The 15094-nt window shown below is 38.2% G+C and overlaps 3 protein-coding genes across 4 annotated transcripts in view; 1 reads left to right on the top strand and 2 right to left on the bottom strand.

Annotated features, from left to right (window-relative positions):
• Positions 1-2143, top strand: part of LOC111475542 (serine/threonine-protein kinase Aurora-1-like) — a 4301-nt gene extending 2158 nt beyond the window's left edge. Inside the window, exons 2-9 of the mRNA XM_023119907.1 lie at positions 90-209; positions 390-536; positions 643-738; positions 952-1047; positions 1134-1230; positions 1391-1508; positions 1632-1704; positions 1799-2143. Coding sequence (XP_022975675.1) covers positions 90-209; positions 390-536; positions 643-738; positions 952-1047; positions 1134-1230; positions 1391-1508; positions 1632-1704; positions 1799-1900 — 849 coding nt within the window. The 3' untranslated portion in view covers positions 1901-2143. The remainder of the gene's footprint in view (positions 1-89; positions 210-389; positions 537-642; positions 739-951; positions 1048-1133; positions 1231-1390; positions 1509-1631; positions 1705-1798) is intronic.
• An 837-nt stretch (positions 2144-2980) lies between these two features.
• Positions 2981-9437, bottom strand: LOC111475505 (endoribonuclease YBEY, chloroplastic). The gene is made up of 12 exons (XM_023119896.1): positions 8933-9437; positions 7624-7875; positions 7450-7545; positions 6544-6721; positions 6310-6378; positions 6128-6228; positions 5844-5936; positions 4930-5001; positions 4483-4602; positions 3905-3955; positions 3531-3719; positions 2981-3455 (listed from the first exon to the last, which is right to left on the bottom strand). Exons 1-12 carry the CDS (start codon positions 9311-9313, stop codon positions 3288-3290), a joined length of 1770 nt encoding a protein of 589 aa, XP_022975664.1. The 5' UTR covers positions 9314-9437; the 3' UTR covers positions 2981-3287.
• Positions 9438-10331: 894 nt separating this feature from the next.
• LOC111475521 (auxin-responsive protein IAA16-like) lies at positions 10332-14266 on the bottom strand. Of its 2 annotated transcripts, none has more exons than XM_023119900.1 (4): positions 13216-14266; positions 12336-12616; positions 11351-11498; positions 10332-10743 (listed from the first exon to the last, which is right to left on the bottom strand). In XM_023119900.1, the coding sequence occupies exons 1-4, from the start codon at positions 13776-13778 to the stop codon at positions 10674-10676; spliced, it is 1062 nt and encodes a 353-aa protein (XP_022975668.1). In that variant the 5' UTR covers positions 13779-14266; the 3' UTR covers positions 10332-10673. The 2 variants fall into 2 exon arrangements, with proteins under 2 accessions (XP_022975668.1, XP_022975672.1); XM_023119904.1 differs by having other exon boundaries at positions 12336-12613; positions 13216-14264.
• Positions 14267-15094: the final 828 nt, after the last annotated feature.

The raw sequence follows: 15094 nt of genomic DNA, 5'->3' as shown, positions 1-15094 counted from the left end.
TTTTTTTTTTTTTTTTTTTTTTTTTTTTTCCAGGAACGTCGATCGTTTTTTGAAAATTATTGGAATTTGAATGTTAAATGTTTTCGCAGATCACTACCACGGAGGCCTCTGCTGTCGAAAAGAGAAGATGGACGCTTAACGACTTTGACATCGGGAAGCCTCTCGGAAGAGGGAAATTCGGTCATGTGTATCTGGCTAGGGAAAAGAGGGTTCGTCTTACTCTCTCAACCTTACTTGTCCTGTGATTAAAATCGTAAATGTTTAGAGAGTCGTTACCCTGAGAAGATCATTTATCTTGCTTGCAAGTGTTAGGGAATTATACAGTTGGTTGCACCATTTTCCTCTCGTAATTTGTGAGAGCTTACTTGATTTCCATGGATTCCAAACAGAGTAATCAAATTGTGGCGCTGAAAGTTTTATTCAAGAGTCAGTTACAACAGTCGCAGGTTGAGCACCAGCTTCGTCGGGAAGTTGAAATACAGAGTCATCTTAGACACTCCAACATTCTGCGCCTTTATGGATACTTCTACGATCAAGTATTTCATATCTCTGAAAGTTTCTTCTATAAATCAAGTAATTTAAAAAGTTCACTCTGCAACATTCAGCCACTGACCTTCCCCCTCTTAAATGTTGTGGCTGCAGAAACGGATTTATTTGGTATTGGAATATGCTCCCAAAGGTGAGCTTTACAAGGAACTACAGAAGTGCAAGTACTTCAGTGAGAGACGTGCTGCTACTGTAAGTTCCTCTCCTCTTTGCCCAGGTTTTGGTTCCACCTACCTGAATTTTCCGACAAAGTAGAGGTTTTTCTCAGTGAAGTAGGTTTTAAATTTCAATATTGTGTACTGAAACACATATAACATTAGGACAATAAGCAAGTAATTTGCAATGTTGTTATGTACGCTAAATCTGATATTATAATGATGTTTTAAATTTATGGTCATGAGGCAGTACATTGCATCGTTGGCTCGAGCACTCATTTACTGTCATGGAAAACACGTAATCCACAGAGACATCAAACCAGAAAATCTTCTAATTGGTGCTCAGGTGTGGTTTCATTGAATCTATAGGTTCTTGGTCCTTGATGTTAGATTCTCTCTTTGGGACTAAGTAATGAGGCTTTCCTGACGCAGGGTGAACTCAAGATCGCTGATTTTGGATGGTCGGTGCACACGTTTAACCGTAGGCGTACTATGTGTGGGACACTGGATTATCTGTCTCCTGAAATGGGTATGTATATTGAGACCGGACATCACAATTGTCTTTTCTTCTGAAGCTACATTTTGCCAGTTGAAGTAGAGTGAGGGAATCTCAAAATGGGAGATAAAGAATATTTGTAATTCTAAATTCCGTTTACTGTTTTTGCTTTAATGCTTATTGTTCTTGACAGTGGAGAGTGTGGAACACGATGCAAGTGTGGATATCTGGAGTCTTGGTGTCCTGTGCTATGAGTTTCTCTATGGGGTACCCCCGTTTGAGGCTAAGGAACACTCTGACACGTACAGGAGGTAGATTTGATGGAAACTTTATATCTCTGATCTTTTGGGCCTTGCTGATTATAGTTTAAACTTCTCTGTGGGGTAGAGATCTCTCTCCATGGTTGATATAATTTTATGTGACCGTGCCTGCAGAATTATGCAAGTTGATTTGAAGTTTCCTCCAAGACCAATCATTTCTTCAACTGCAAAGGACCTTATCAGTCAGGTATTATAGCGTTATTAAGCCTTGCTGATATACTCAATAATCTTTGGCGTATTGAACAAACTGTGTTTGCTTTTATTGTTTGTTATCTGTGTAGATGCTTGTCAAGGAGTGCTCTCAACGGCTGCCACTACACAAAGTTCTCGAACACCCTTGGATTGTCCAAAATTCAGAGCCCTCTGGTGTATATAAGAGTTGATCTGCCTCGATAATGATCTCCATTACTTGTTGCCGTCGGTGTTGTTTGAACTTCTATGAGAGATTGTAAGCAATTACTAATCGATAACGTCCATTCAATTCTCACCCCATTTGTTTTCCCAGTTCTTCCTCTTCTCTGGCCTTCAACATATGTTGTCTATATACAAACAAACTGGTAACTTGCCAAGCAAAATCTTGCGATTTGCTGCAATGCTATGCTCTTCAATATACTTGCTTTCTACTATGGATGGATTTGGACCTCTAACTTTGTGGCTCTGAGAACTTATGGTTTCAAAAATGAAAAATACAATGAGGCTGCCATACCCTCTTCCCTCTAATAACTAATCAAAGTGTTCCATGAAAACAACATCACTCAACCATTCCATTAAAGAACTAATGGGCAATACAATCGCAAGCCACCTTATTTCAAATCTACCAGATTCCTAACGATCAGGTTTGATTCGCAGCCATATGGTCACAAAACAGTGGACTTTTTGGCCTTAGAGCACCTGGGCAAGGCCCGCGCCGGCCTTTGAACACAGAGGTGAAGGGTGTTTTCATCTGGGATTGAAGCATCAGGCAAGTACCAGCTGGTTATTGAAGTAAGCAAGCCTACTGTGCCAAGGAGTGTGTTGAGCGAAGGCTTGAGAATAGCATTGCAGGCAGAGATGTTTGGAGAAGATAGTGATTGAAGATGAGAACAGAACGGTGCACGATGTCATGGGGCGAGGAAACAGCAATGAGATTGGGATCCATGGAGGGGATCGGGGAGCAAGGAGTTGAGCTTGGATTTCGTAAAGTTGACGCATTGAAAGCTAAGTAATGTTAGAAATCACAACTCTCCACAATGATTCGATATTCTCCACATTGAGCATAAACTTTCATAATTTTGCTTTTGATTTCCCAAAAGACCTCATATTCCTTATAAACTTATGATCATTCTCTAAATTAGCTAACATGGAACTCTCTCCCAACAATCTTCATCAGATACATTGTAGCAGAAGGTGGATGATATTTTCGTGAAGAGCAACCTCAGTGATCAGGTGAAACATGTCCTAATGACGAGTCTCGTTAAGCATGTAAGAACAGAAGTTTATTCATTTGCAAATAAGAGGATACAATGTTTAGCCAACTCCGGACTACTAAAAAGAATATGGGATTAGTAGTAATTCAACACAATGACATTCTGTGTATGGAGATAAAAACATCAAAAGGCTAAGCTAATAACTTATGTGTCCCTACTAAAAGGCAAAAATCTTGACTCTCTTAGTTTGGCTTGGTCGAGAGAGAAAAATAATAAGAATATGTTGAAGGGCAGAATTTGCATCCTTCAATCACAATAATTGACTGTGTAATCAGATCATAAGCTTCTCAAAGCTACATTGTGTCTAGAATGCATATCTGTATATAACCTCTGCAACACCATCTTCATCATTGCTGGGACCAATTAAGTTAGCAACAGCCTTTGTTTTCTCTGCTCCATTGCTCATAGCAATTCCAAGAGATGCCAATTCCAGCATCTCAATGTCATTTTCCCCATCTCCAATAGCCATTACCTACAGAATTCAAGCAGGTTAAGGTCCAAGAAAGACACTTTGGACAAGGCGCTTTAGGGAAGAATTTTAGCTTACCTCCTCAGAAGAAACTCCTAAATGATCGAGCAACAATTTTACTCCGCTACCTTTCGAGGTTCCACAGGGGACGATTTCGAGCATTTCTGGTACAGCCTGAACAACCGAGGCGTGTTCCCCTGAGGCCTCTGACCAGTATGGCCGAAGGATGCGTGAAACTCCCTCGGCAGTGTCCAAGAAAAGAAGTTTCTGTATGAGTTCACATGTTAAAATAAATCATACAAAAGCTCCCTATTCTATGTGATTGCTATGGGAACCAATGCTGGGCTTATTCACACATTTTGCTAGAAAGTATGCTTTGATGCCGAATCGTTCCTCATTTCTTTCTTAACTAATACACAAATGAGAGGGAGGCATCTCAGTCGAGAGCTTACCTGTATTTCAGCTGCAGCCAAAAGATTATCAACCGAGGACATCACCTCTGCCTGTAATACATAATCAATCAAGTTACATTCAACAGTAAAGTCTAGCTTTTCAACCTTCAAATCGAATTGGCTAAACAATTCAGTTCTCAGTAGTTAGCCATGTAAACTGAATAATCAGGAATTCTGCTTTCGTCTTTACCAGATAGATCCGAACTATAAAAATGTTGTCTCACTTTATCATTATTTACAGAAAAGGCTAGAAATATATCTAGTTTCGACAGAAAGAGAATGAACGTTATTTTAATCTTGATCCTTGTAGAGTGAAAAAGGGACTACACTACATCCGCACAAACCTCCTGATAATATCCATAAATGACTGGTCTTTTGTAAGAGATGGAAATTACTATATGTAAATTCAGGTGCATGGTACACATCAGATTTCTCCCTCAAAGTCAGAATAAATATGTTTTCGAACCCTCTTTTAAATTAAGAATGTATGTTCCCGCATGAATCTCACCTTTACGGGTACAAATATCACATTTACTACATAAAAGACTTGGAACCAAGACAAAAATATGTCCAAGTACCTTGGGCTCATGGTATATAGTGTGCAATGCATCAGTAAGTGGATGATCAAATAGAGTTAAGCAACGGCCTTCACCAAATGCAATCAGAGGAACATTCTTCTCTAAAGAATAAAGACATGCCTGCACTTCAACAAACACAAATTCAGATATCATTAACAAGCATCTTGTGTTAAAAAGCCTTTTCCTTTATTAGGTTTATTAGTTAACCGTTCATAAAACTATCATTATTTTCCGTGATTCTTACGGTTTTTAGTTTCAAACCGTACTTAAAAGAGAGGATCGCCAGCTGAGTCATTTTCTTTGGCAAGCATAACTACATGGATACATCTATTGTAGAATGTTTTGTGCTCGCATGGCTTTAATCCCCGAGACTCATCTTTAAAAAAATTTACTTAATCGTCATTCAAACTGCTGAGTAGTACGCACAGTAAACAGCACGAGACATACCTCTCTGCAGATATCTTGATCTAAGTTCCGCCTATAAATTTCCTTGCCTTGTCTGCCATAAACAAGGAGTCCCTATAACCAAGGAAGGAAAGAGAATATATAATGCATAAGATTAAAGTTGGAGTGTACATAAAAATAAACTGAAAGTTAAAGCGTATAATCCAGATCTTCCATCACTTGATGACACAAAGATCACCATTACAAGACATAAAAGCACCTCAAGAAAATTCTTAACATATAATCAAAAGTAGCCATGTATCAACTTTAGAAAGAAACATAAAGATGTTGAGGATGGTTGGGAGGGACATTGGCTAATTTAGAGGATGATCATGGGTTTATAAGTAAGAAATACATCTCCATTGGTATGATGCCTTTTGGGGAAGTCTAAAGCAAAGCCATGAGCGCTTATACTCAAAATGAACAATATCATACTATTGTAGAGAGTCGTGATTTCTAACATGGTATTAGAGTCATGCCCCTTAATTTAGTCATGTCAAAAAAATCTTCAAATGTTAAACAAAGAAGTTGTAAACCTCGTAGGTGTAGTCAAAAGTGACTCATGTGTCGAACAAAGGATGTACTTAGTTCAAGGACTCCAAAGAAAGGAGTCGAGTCTTGATTATGGGGAGCTTGTTCGAGGGCTACATAGACCTCAGGGGGGGCTCTATGGTGTACTTTGTTCGAAGGGAGGATTATTGAGGATTGTTGGGAGGGAGTCCCACCTTGGCCAATTTAGAGGTGATCATGGGTTTATAAGCAAGGAATATATCTCCATTGGCATGAGGCCTTTTGAGAAAGCCCAAAGCAAAGCCATGAGAACTTATGTTCAAAGTGGACAATATCATACTATTGTGAAGAGTCGTGAGTCTTAACCGAAAGAGAGATAAAAAAGAAAGAGGAGGAAAAATAGAAACCTGTAAGAAAACTCCTGGAGAAAATTCAGACACAACACCATCTTTTCCAGCTAAACCTGCCTTCTCCAAAATGCTTATTACTGCTGGGCGGGCCTAGTCCATGCATTAAATCTAACCATTATTCCTTAAATTGTGAAAATAAAACAATAGCAGATGAAAGTAACAAGAAAAAAAATACAAAAACACCCGGACATTCAGTGAAGAGTTAAGAACAGAACATGGAAAAAAAAAGTTGGAAAACAAGCTTAAGGTCAATATCCTAACAATCAAGCAAAATGTCATACCTTTCCAGTAGCTATAACAACTTTCACACCTCTTGACAAGGCCTCCTTCAGGGCCTTGACAGTTGTTGGAGTAATTTGACTTTTACTGTTGAGCAATGTACCTACATATAATTCATATACTTAATACAAGTCGACACCACAGGTCGTGGAATAATTTGGATTCATCTCAAGAGGGCTCTTACCATCCATATCACAGAAAATATAGCTGAACCTTGGGCGGTAAAATCGGAGACTTCCTTCTTTTTTCCTGTCTTTTAACATGTGAATAGTAAGAACATACATAGAGAACGTGGTCTTCCAACATAAGAACAGTAACAAATGTACAGAACATAACACAGCTTTATTATAATCACAAAGGAATTTTGGTGAATTGGTGCAGTCATTAGTAGAACAATAAAGCAGACTACTATAATTACCATCTGAAACTTCTGCAACTGAGTTTGAATTAGTTTCAGCATCAATTGCACTCTGAATCAGCCCTTTCCCTTTCCACTCTAAACTCTTCAAAAGTAGTTCCTCCTCCTTTTCCATTTCTACTTCAGCCTCTTCACTAATCTCATGATCAAATCCCAAAAGATGCAACAATCCATGCACCTGTACAAACCCCATGCAATGATGAATTTCCTTTGCTTAGTTGAATTCTTGATAGTAAAAATTTCTCCGGAGGATAGAAAAGAAAAAAGATGGTTGTTTCAGTTCGGTTGCCTTTCTTTAAACTAGATTTTGGGCATACTTTTATACCGACTGCCTTTCTTTCCTTTCACATAGTTTTGGCATTCCTAAATCAAAAGAAAATGGATAAGTAAATCACTCAACTTTCCAGTTTTAGGAAATGAATCCTTCGACAGTTTAATTCCCATCGCCTTGAAAAAACAGGATTTGAAAATTGAAAGCCTAGTGATTTCTCCTCAAGGTGGATGGCGAAAATTTCCAAGAAGGTCAAGTTCTTTGTTTAGCAGGTTTTGCATGGTCCAGTTTAGAATACACATTAATGAGTTTCAAATGTTTGAAAATGAAGGATGCAGTGTTAGAAATGTGCTAATGATTGTCATATTGGGCCTATTGGAATGTGTTGCATGGGAATGTGAAGCTTGGGAATAAAATGTTTGTGTATAGGTTGTGCAAGAACTTTTAATTATGAAACCAAATCCCATGGACCCATCATGCCCGCATACTAAACGCCATCTTCGTCTTACACACTCCCCCTAAAGGCACGTATGCTATGTGAATAGTAGCAATGTTACTAGTTCTCAAACATATGGATGCAGGGGCAAAATTCTTAGCTTTTATCTTAAAACAAAAAGGGTGATCAAGTGACGAACAAGGAGTATCCGAATTTCATCAAGGAGTGTGTGTCCCCGTTCCTCCGCCTGCCTCGCAGCAGTCTCAACAGAAATGACAATATCACCTAACATAAGCTGAAGATACAAAAATCAGTCAATCATTTATCATTCTCAAAGACATTAGTCCGTACTCATTTCTACTCAGGTTCTTACAATTGGCAGCTTCAGTTCTGGGACATGCTGTGACATGGACAGGACATCAGTGGCATGATCCTCGTCCCTCCATTCTTTGTTAAGTTTACAAATAAACTCGTCGTTACAAAGTAGCACGGACATCTCAACACTTTCAAATAAACCAACATCATTTATTGAACTATCTCGAGTTTTGTATTGTGAATCCTTTAAATTGTTGAAAGCTAACTTCAGAGCCTTAGGAACATTCAAACGAAGCATTTCTGCAATACTCTGAAGCATTCAAAAAAAGGAAAGCTATCAGTATTAAATGATCGATAAGAAAATGAACCTTGCAACAATGCAGAAGAGATCAAACATGAAAATTTATTCTACTCCTAATTCTTGACATATTCTACCGATCCAACTTTAATATCTTAAAGCATCAATCTCTCTAATATTCTAACGTCAAAGCACTTATAATCAAGAAGTAGAAATTTGTATCCACATATGAAATTATTGTCGTCTAGATGCATTTGGTGCATTGCACGTTAAGCAGCTGGGAGAAGCTATGTTCTTAACTGTTGGGAGAAGTTGATGACACAACTGAATTTCATAGCTTAACTGCTTTTCTCGCTCTCATTTCCCTAAGATTTCTTTTCTAACAGCCCAAACCAATAGCAAATATTGTCTCCTTTGGGCTTTTCCTTTCGGGCTTTCCCTCAAGGTTTTTAAAACGCGTCTGTTAGGGAGAGGTTTCCACACCCTTATAAAGAATGTTTCATTCCCCTCTCCAACCGACGTGGAATCTCGCAATCCATCCTCCTTAGGGGCCCAACGTCCTCGTTGGCGGACCGCCCGGTATCGGAAACCTCTCCCTAGAAGACGCATTTTAAAATTTTGGAAGGAAAGTCTAAAAGGAAAAGCCCAAAGAGGACAATACTTACTATCGGTTGGCTTAAGCTAAAACAAAACATAAGAAAGTACAATATGATTCCCAGATTATTGCATAACCAAAATTAAATGTAAGAGAATAAAGAATGTGTCAAGTAGCAAGTCCACTAAGTAACGTGCTGCTCGTTTTCTTGAGTCTAAACAAAAGGAGGGTGGAGATTGAGAATAATGTTATTGAAAATTAATTCAACCTATAGACTCCTAAACGAATGCTAGGATATCATGCACAATTACAACATAGAATGCAACAGGATTGCCCAAAACATGCATTCTTGATCCCTCTCATTATTACTCTTCCCACCATCATTATGAAATAAATTCTTTTATGAACGTATAATCAACAACAAAAAAATACCGAAAAAAGGACAGTGTAGAATGTACGTGAAGAAATGGATACCAAAAGTTCTGGGTCGTCCGGCAACTTTTCTTCAATACAGATACTGACGTTCAGCTCTAGTTCCTTTTTCTTGGTTTTTGGGACTCGTCTCCTCACCTTTCTATACTCTCTTTGCCCACAGAAAATCCTTCCACAAGGCCTTTGTACCTTATTGTATGTTCCCGACAAGACGTAGAAACTCCGAACAAATTGTGAAAAAGTTAATTTGGGCGAAATGCGGTCGTAGCCATTCGCTTGACAAACAGGCGGCAAGTGCGAAGAAGATCGCCATGAAGGGAAACTTTGATGGTTGGGAAGGACATGGGCAGCTAGCGCCATGTGAACCCCAGAGGAGAATGGACGGTGGGAGGCGCGAAGAAGAGGGGACGCGCGGAGAAGCATGTAGGATAAGAGATACAGAGTGGCGCTGTCGTGCCGGCTCTGGCTATTGCCTGCTTTGTTTGCGAGGATGTTGGAAGAATGTGATTGCGCCCACCCAAGCCTGAAATTGAAGAAGGGATCTTAATGAATCAGGGCTTTCCTTTCCTTTTGATATTTAGCCCTCTTTTATCACTTCTATGTAATTAACGCCTCCACAAGCCCACACTTTTGGAGTTTTGTCTCTTGTTTTGGAAAATTGACACTAATACCCTTGTTTCGTATGTGTTAATGGACACTAATACCCTTGTTTCGTATGCGTTAGTGTGGAGATTCAAATCTTTAACTTTAAAAGGAGGTATTGGCGCTTCACCACCAAATTGTTAGTGTTTTTATTTTCAAAAATTATGTAATGACGTAGTTCCAACATGACTATCTTTATTGTAAATATTGGACGAAGATTTGAGAATCGACCTAATAATCATAAGATACGAATTTGAAATACTTTTGCAATTCTTTCCTAAATAGTGCTAGATGTTATTATCATGTTTGTCCAAAGCGTGTTGTCTGCAGCCACATGTCAAATGTCCTAATCATACTTGTCTATAATATATTGTCCATGGCTGCATACTCGTTTCAAATCTCTTTTACATGCTTTCGTCCTAAATAGGGTTTTAATGTTTCATGTTGTGTCAATATGGGTGTGAATAATCGGTTACTAAAATCATGTCTGCACTCGCAAATGCTAAAATGCCCCAAAATGTCCTATAGGAGATATGAGTAGTTGTCAATTTTTCCTACACGAGTTATATGTTATCAAAGTCGGTGTCACATACTCGCTTTTAGCTTATAACATTGTTTTCTTTACAATTATTTTAAATGTATTTTCTCGCTCATGTTTTCCAAAAATACTTCTATCAAACATGACATAAGGCTCGAGCATACACCGACATTGTTCGAAAAAAGTTTGAATTTCATACGACTAGCTTGTTTACTGGATTAAAACAAGTGCCGCACAATTGCTGTCCTACAACCGCAAATTCAATCACTCTTCTCTTGTTTATGTTCTTGAAATCAGAACTGAGAGGGATGCAGTAAATTCCCAAGAAGAATTCACAACCAGGACTCGTATTTCTGAATATACAGAAAATAAGTATGTACACACAGGGTAGCAGTTGCCTCAACCTTGAAACCCAAGGCTGCGCTTACAGGTTGCAGCTAGTAAAATGAAAACATATATGGGAAAATCCTAACTTGGTATCACTCTTTGGCATAAACTGTTGCCATTTCTGCTCAAAATTGCTGCTATTCTGAGCCAAGACTTAGAAAGATTTGACAAGAACATTTCCAGTACCTTTCAGAAGTGTGAATTTTGAAAGGAGTTTCACTTCATTTCAGTGGCAACAACAGCACTCCTTAACACACGTAGCCTCTTCACAGTGGAAACAAACATGCTGCATGAAAATGAAGCCCCATAAGCCCACCATACAAAGAAAGCGAAAGTTATGACTTAAAAAGGGTTCCGTTTCATAAACTGAACAGGAACCATTGTGTCAGTCTAAATCCATCGTTAACAGATATTGTCCACTTTGGCTCGTCATATATTGTCGATAGCCTCACGGTTTTAAAACGCATCTACTAGGGAGAGGTTTTCACACCCTTATAAGGAATGTTTCATTCCCCTCTCCAACCGATATGAGATCTCACTATCCACCACCTTTGGGAGGCCAGCATCCTCGTTGGCACACCGCTCAATGTCTGGCTCTGATACCATTTGTAATATCCTAAACCCACCGCTAGCAGATATTGTCTGCTTTTGTTCATTACGTATTGCCGTCAGCCTCATGGTTCTAAAACATGCCTACTAGGGAGAGGTTTCCACACCCTTATAAGCAATGTTTCGTTCCCTTCTCTGACCGATACGATACTAAAAAAAATGCTGTTTAGAATGATGCAAAGTAATACTAAAAAAAAAAGACCCTTTTTCCTAAGATTGTATTGGATTTGGTCAGGAAAATGATAGTGACATGGGCTACAAGATCAGTGGTGGGAAATGCTTACTTCCATGGGACATCACCAACAAGCATCCTGTCCCCTTCATTATCATAGTAAACTAGAGTGTACAGCCCGTTTTCGTGTTTGGAATCAGATAACGAGGTTGTTTCCTCCAACTTTCTCCCATCTTCAGCTGCTTGATAGTTTCTCTGTGCTGGTGTTAATTAGGAGGAAGAACATAAGAACAAGTGAGCAGTAATTTCAGCATAACAACTTAATTTGAAACTTAGTCCTAGTTTGATTAGCATTCGGTTTTTTGTTTTTGGATTTTGAAAACTAAGCTTATAAACATTACTTTCACATATAGGTTCATTTGTTTTATTGTCACAGTCCAAGCCCATCGCTAACTGTTATCATCCTTTTTGGATCAAGGTTTTAAAATGCGTATGCTAGAGAGAGATTTTCACACCGTTATAAAGAATGCTTCGTTATCCACTCCAACCGATATGGGATCTCACAATCCACCCTCCTTCAGAGCCAGCGTCTCTACTGGCACACCGCTAAGTGTCTAACTCTGATACCATTTGTAACAGGTCAAGCCCACTACTAGCAGATATTGTCCTATTTGGACTTTCTCTTTCGAGCTTCTCCTCAAAATTTTAAAATATGTCTGCTAGGGAGAGGTTTCCACACCCTTATAAATAATGTTTCGTTCTCCTCTCTAGCTGAGGTGAGATCTCGCATCTATTATCCACTTTCTATCCCGTATTTCAAAAAACAAAAACGAAGCCAAGTTTTGAAAACTATTTAAAAACTTAGTTTTTGATTTTGAAATTCTACGAGTTTAAAAACTTGTTTTTGTTTTTGAAATTCGACTAAAGAGTTCAAATGTTTCCTTAATAAAGGAAAAAACTATAGTAAATAAATTGGGAGGAAACAAGCCTAAATTTCAACGAAATCATTACCAAATGGACTTACTAATTATCATTTACAAAAGAAATATGCAGTATTGGACAAAATATCGATTGAATGCAGGGCATTGAAGGATTACCTGCAAGAAGACAGTGGAAGAGTTCGTCTATGCCAGCTGACAGTTGATCATAACCATTATAGGCTTGGAGATTCAGTTTTCTTCCGATGGGAATCCCATCCATACAAACTTTTACAAACATTTGTCCGTTGGAACAGTGAGATAATTTTGAGCCATTCTCATCCTGCACAGCTTCTTTTGACAACACAAGAGAGTTAGGCTTCGAAGAGCGGGGGCCAGAAAAGTTCTTCCTGAAAGAACGGATGGGAGGCCAACCAACGGCTGATGCAACTGAAGCCCTGCTGACAAGATGTTGAATTCCTTGCAATTAGCAACTTAGCATTACTTGTTTCCTTGAAAAACTTTAAAACATAAAGGTTTTGAAATTAAAACTAGTTCTGAATGAGAAAAAGGCCCAATTATAAGTAAAAGCAATATGTATGTAACCACCCAAGTACTAGTAAATATTGTCTGCTTTGGCTCTCGTTACGTATCGCTGTCAGCCTCACAGTTTTAAAACATGTATTTTAGGGAGAGGTTTCCAAACCTTTTTAAGGAATGTTTCGTTCCTCTCTCCAACCGATGTGGGACCTCACAATCCATCCCCTCAGGACCTAGCGTCCTCGCTGGCACACTGCTCAGTGCCTGACTCTGATACTATTTATAACAACCCAAGCCTACCGTTAACAGATATTGTCCGCTTTGACCCGTTATGTATTGCCATCAGCCTCACGATTTTTAAAACGTGTCTACTAAGGAGAGATTTTCACACTTTTATAGGGAAGGTTTCTTTCTCCTCTGTATCCAAGGTGGGATCTCACATGGAACGAAGTAATAATAGTCCGGAGATATAATATGAATGACTAGAAAACAGGATATAAGAGAAGATAAGCTGACTAACCTTTTGTCCTGGTGTTTAGGTTCAGATGATTCTGCAGGAACTGACCCATTATTGAGACATGATTTCTCAGTTGAGTAAGGAAACTCAGCTGTTTTTAAGCTGCATGTCTTTGATGGCTCCTCTGACACCAAGTCCAATTTCTGAGGCATCAACAAATGTTCTAAATATAACGACTGCGATGGTTGAGATAGCTTCTGGGCTTCCCTCTGAAAAGCTGAAGATGGTAAGGAAGCACCAAGATAGTGAATGAGAGGAGCCACCTTCTCAGCTGTTTTCTCAGAAAAAACCAGCTTGTGGGGTCGGAATTCATCACAAAGCGCCCTTTTGTTGCTTCTAATGTTCAAACAAGAAGGAAAGAGCTTAGCAGAAAGGAGATGGGATTCATCACTTTCATGGCTAAAATTCAAGCAGCTACTTCCTTCTGTAAGCCTCTCTTCTCCAGGCAATCCAAGTCTCAGCTCAAGCTTATTGTTCTCACTAACAGAACTCCCAACACCAATTCTATTCAACTCCCATTCCCTGTCCCCAGAAATCAAGTCAAGAAGCTCAGGACGCCTGCTCATTGTGATGCTTGAAAGACAAATCAATTGCTGTGAATGCTTCAAACCATCATCTCAGAAGCCATATATATGAGAAGAAGCAAAAACAGAGAGAAAATTTGGATGAGGACAAATATCAAACAGGTGGTGTGCATTAGTTAAAGCAAATGCAAAAAAAGGCAGATAAGGATAGGGGGTCCGGGTAAAAGGGATAACTACATTAAATCACACTTGATTTCCACCCTAAACTTAAATTCCCAGCAAAAAAAGCACCCAAAAAGCACTAAGAAAATGGTTAAGCCATATACCCCACCATCTTTACGAGAGCAAAAGATCCCAAGAATGGTTTACCACGTTGAAATGTTGGAAGAGGTGGTGGAACTGGAACGTGTTGAGCCCTCAAGAGGAATAGGAGAAGCTCTGAAAAGATGAATTATTTCGGCTCAATCAGCACTAAAGATAGAAACTACTGAGCTTTCACATGGCAGATTCGTTCAAGTGCGGAGAACTACTTGAATTTGCTCTCATGAATATGACATAACATAACACAAACCTATATATGTCAACCTCCACCAAAACGTGCCATAAAAATTTATTCTCTTTTAAGAACGCCAAATTTATTTAAATGCCAACCCTTTACAAAAAAAAAGAAAGTAAATAGATTCTTTCGTCCTTTGAAAAGCCTAATAATTTTAAAATGCGTTTACTAGAAAGAGATTTTCACACCTTTCTTTTGTTCCCTTGAAATCTTACCATCTATCTCATTGGGGTCAGTGTTCTGCTTACACACTGTCTAATGTCTGGCTCTTATATCATTTGTAATAATCCAAGCTCACTACTATAAGATATTGTCACTCATGATATATCGCTGTCATGAATTTTTTGGTTGGGTTCATATTCTAAAATAAAATTAATTATTAATTAGTTGATTATTCATAAAAATACATTATTTAAAAAATAATAATAAATGTGAGATATAAAAATTTAAATAAAATAGTATATATTAACGGTAGTTGAATTAAGCTTGTGAATGCAATTTGTTTTTAATATTTATTTTATTTTTCCTTTGTATTTTCATTTTCAAGGATACCAAAGAGAGACAAAACAATAAATACATTAAATAAGTATTATTTAAAATATATATATATATATATATATATATATATATTAGTAATGGTTAACTATAAGGATCATTTTTATAATTTAATCAAATTATAAAATTTTAAAAATAGACTTAGAAAATCATTTCATCTAAAATTAATAGAAGTATCATAGGGGAGTGAGTATCATAATCATCAACATATAACAAAGTTGTTGCACCAATCCTAGTGGCGGACCCC

Source organism: Cucurbita maxima, unplaced genomic scaffold (assembly GCF_002738345.1).
Source record: "Cucurbita maxima cultivar Rimu unplaced genomic scaffold, Cmax_1.0 Cma_Scf00003, whole genome shotgun sequence".
NCBI lineage: Eukaryota > Viridiplantae > Streptophyta > Magnoliopsida > Cucurbitales > Cucurbitaceae > Cucurbita > Cucurbita maxima.
This window is presented reverse-complemented; position numbering and strand designations above follow the sequence as displayed.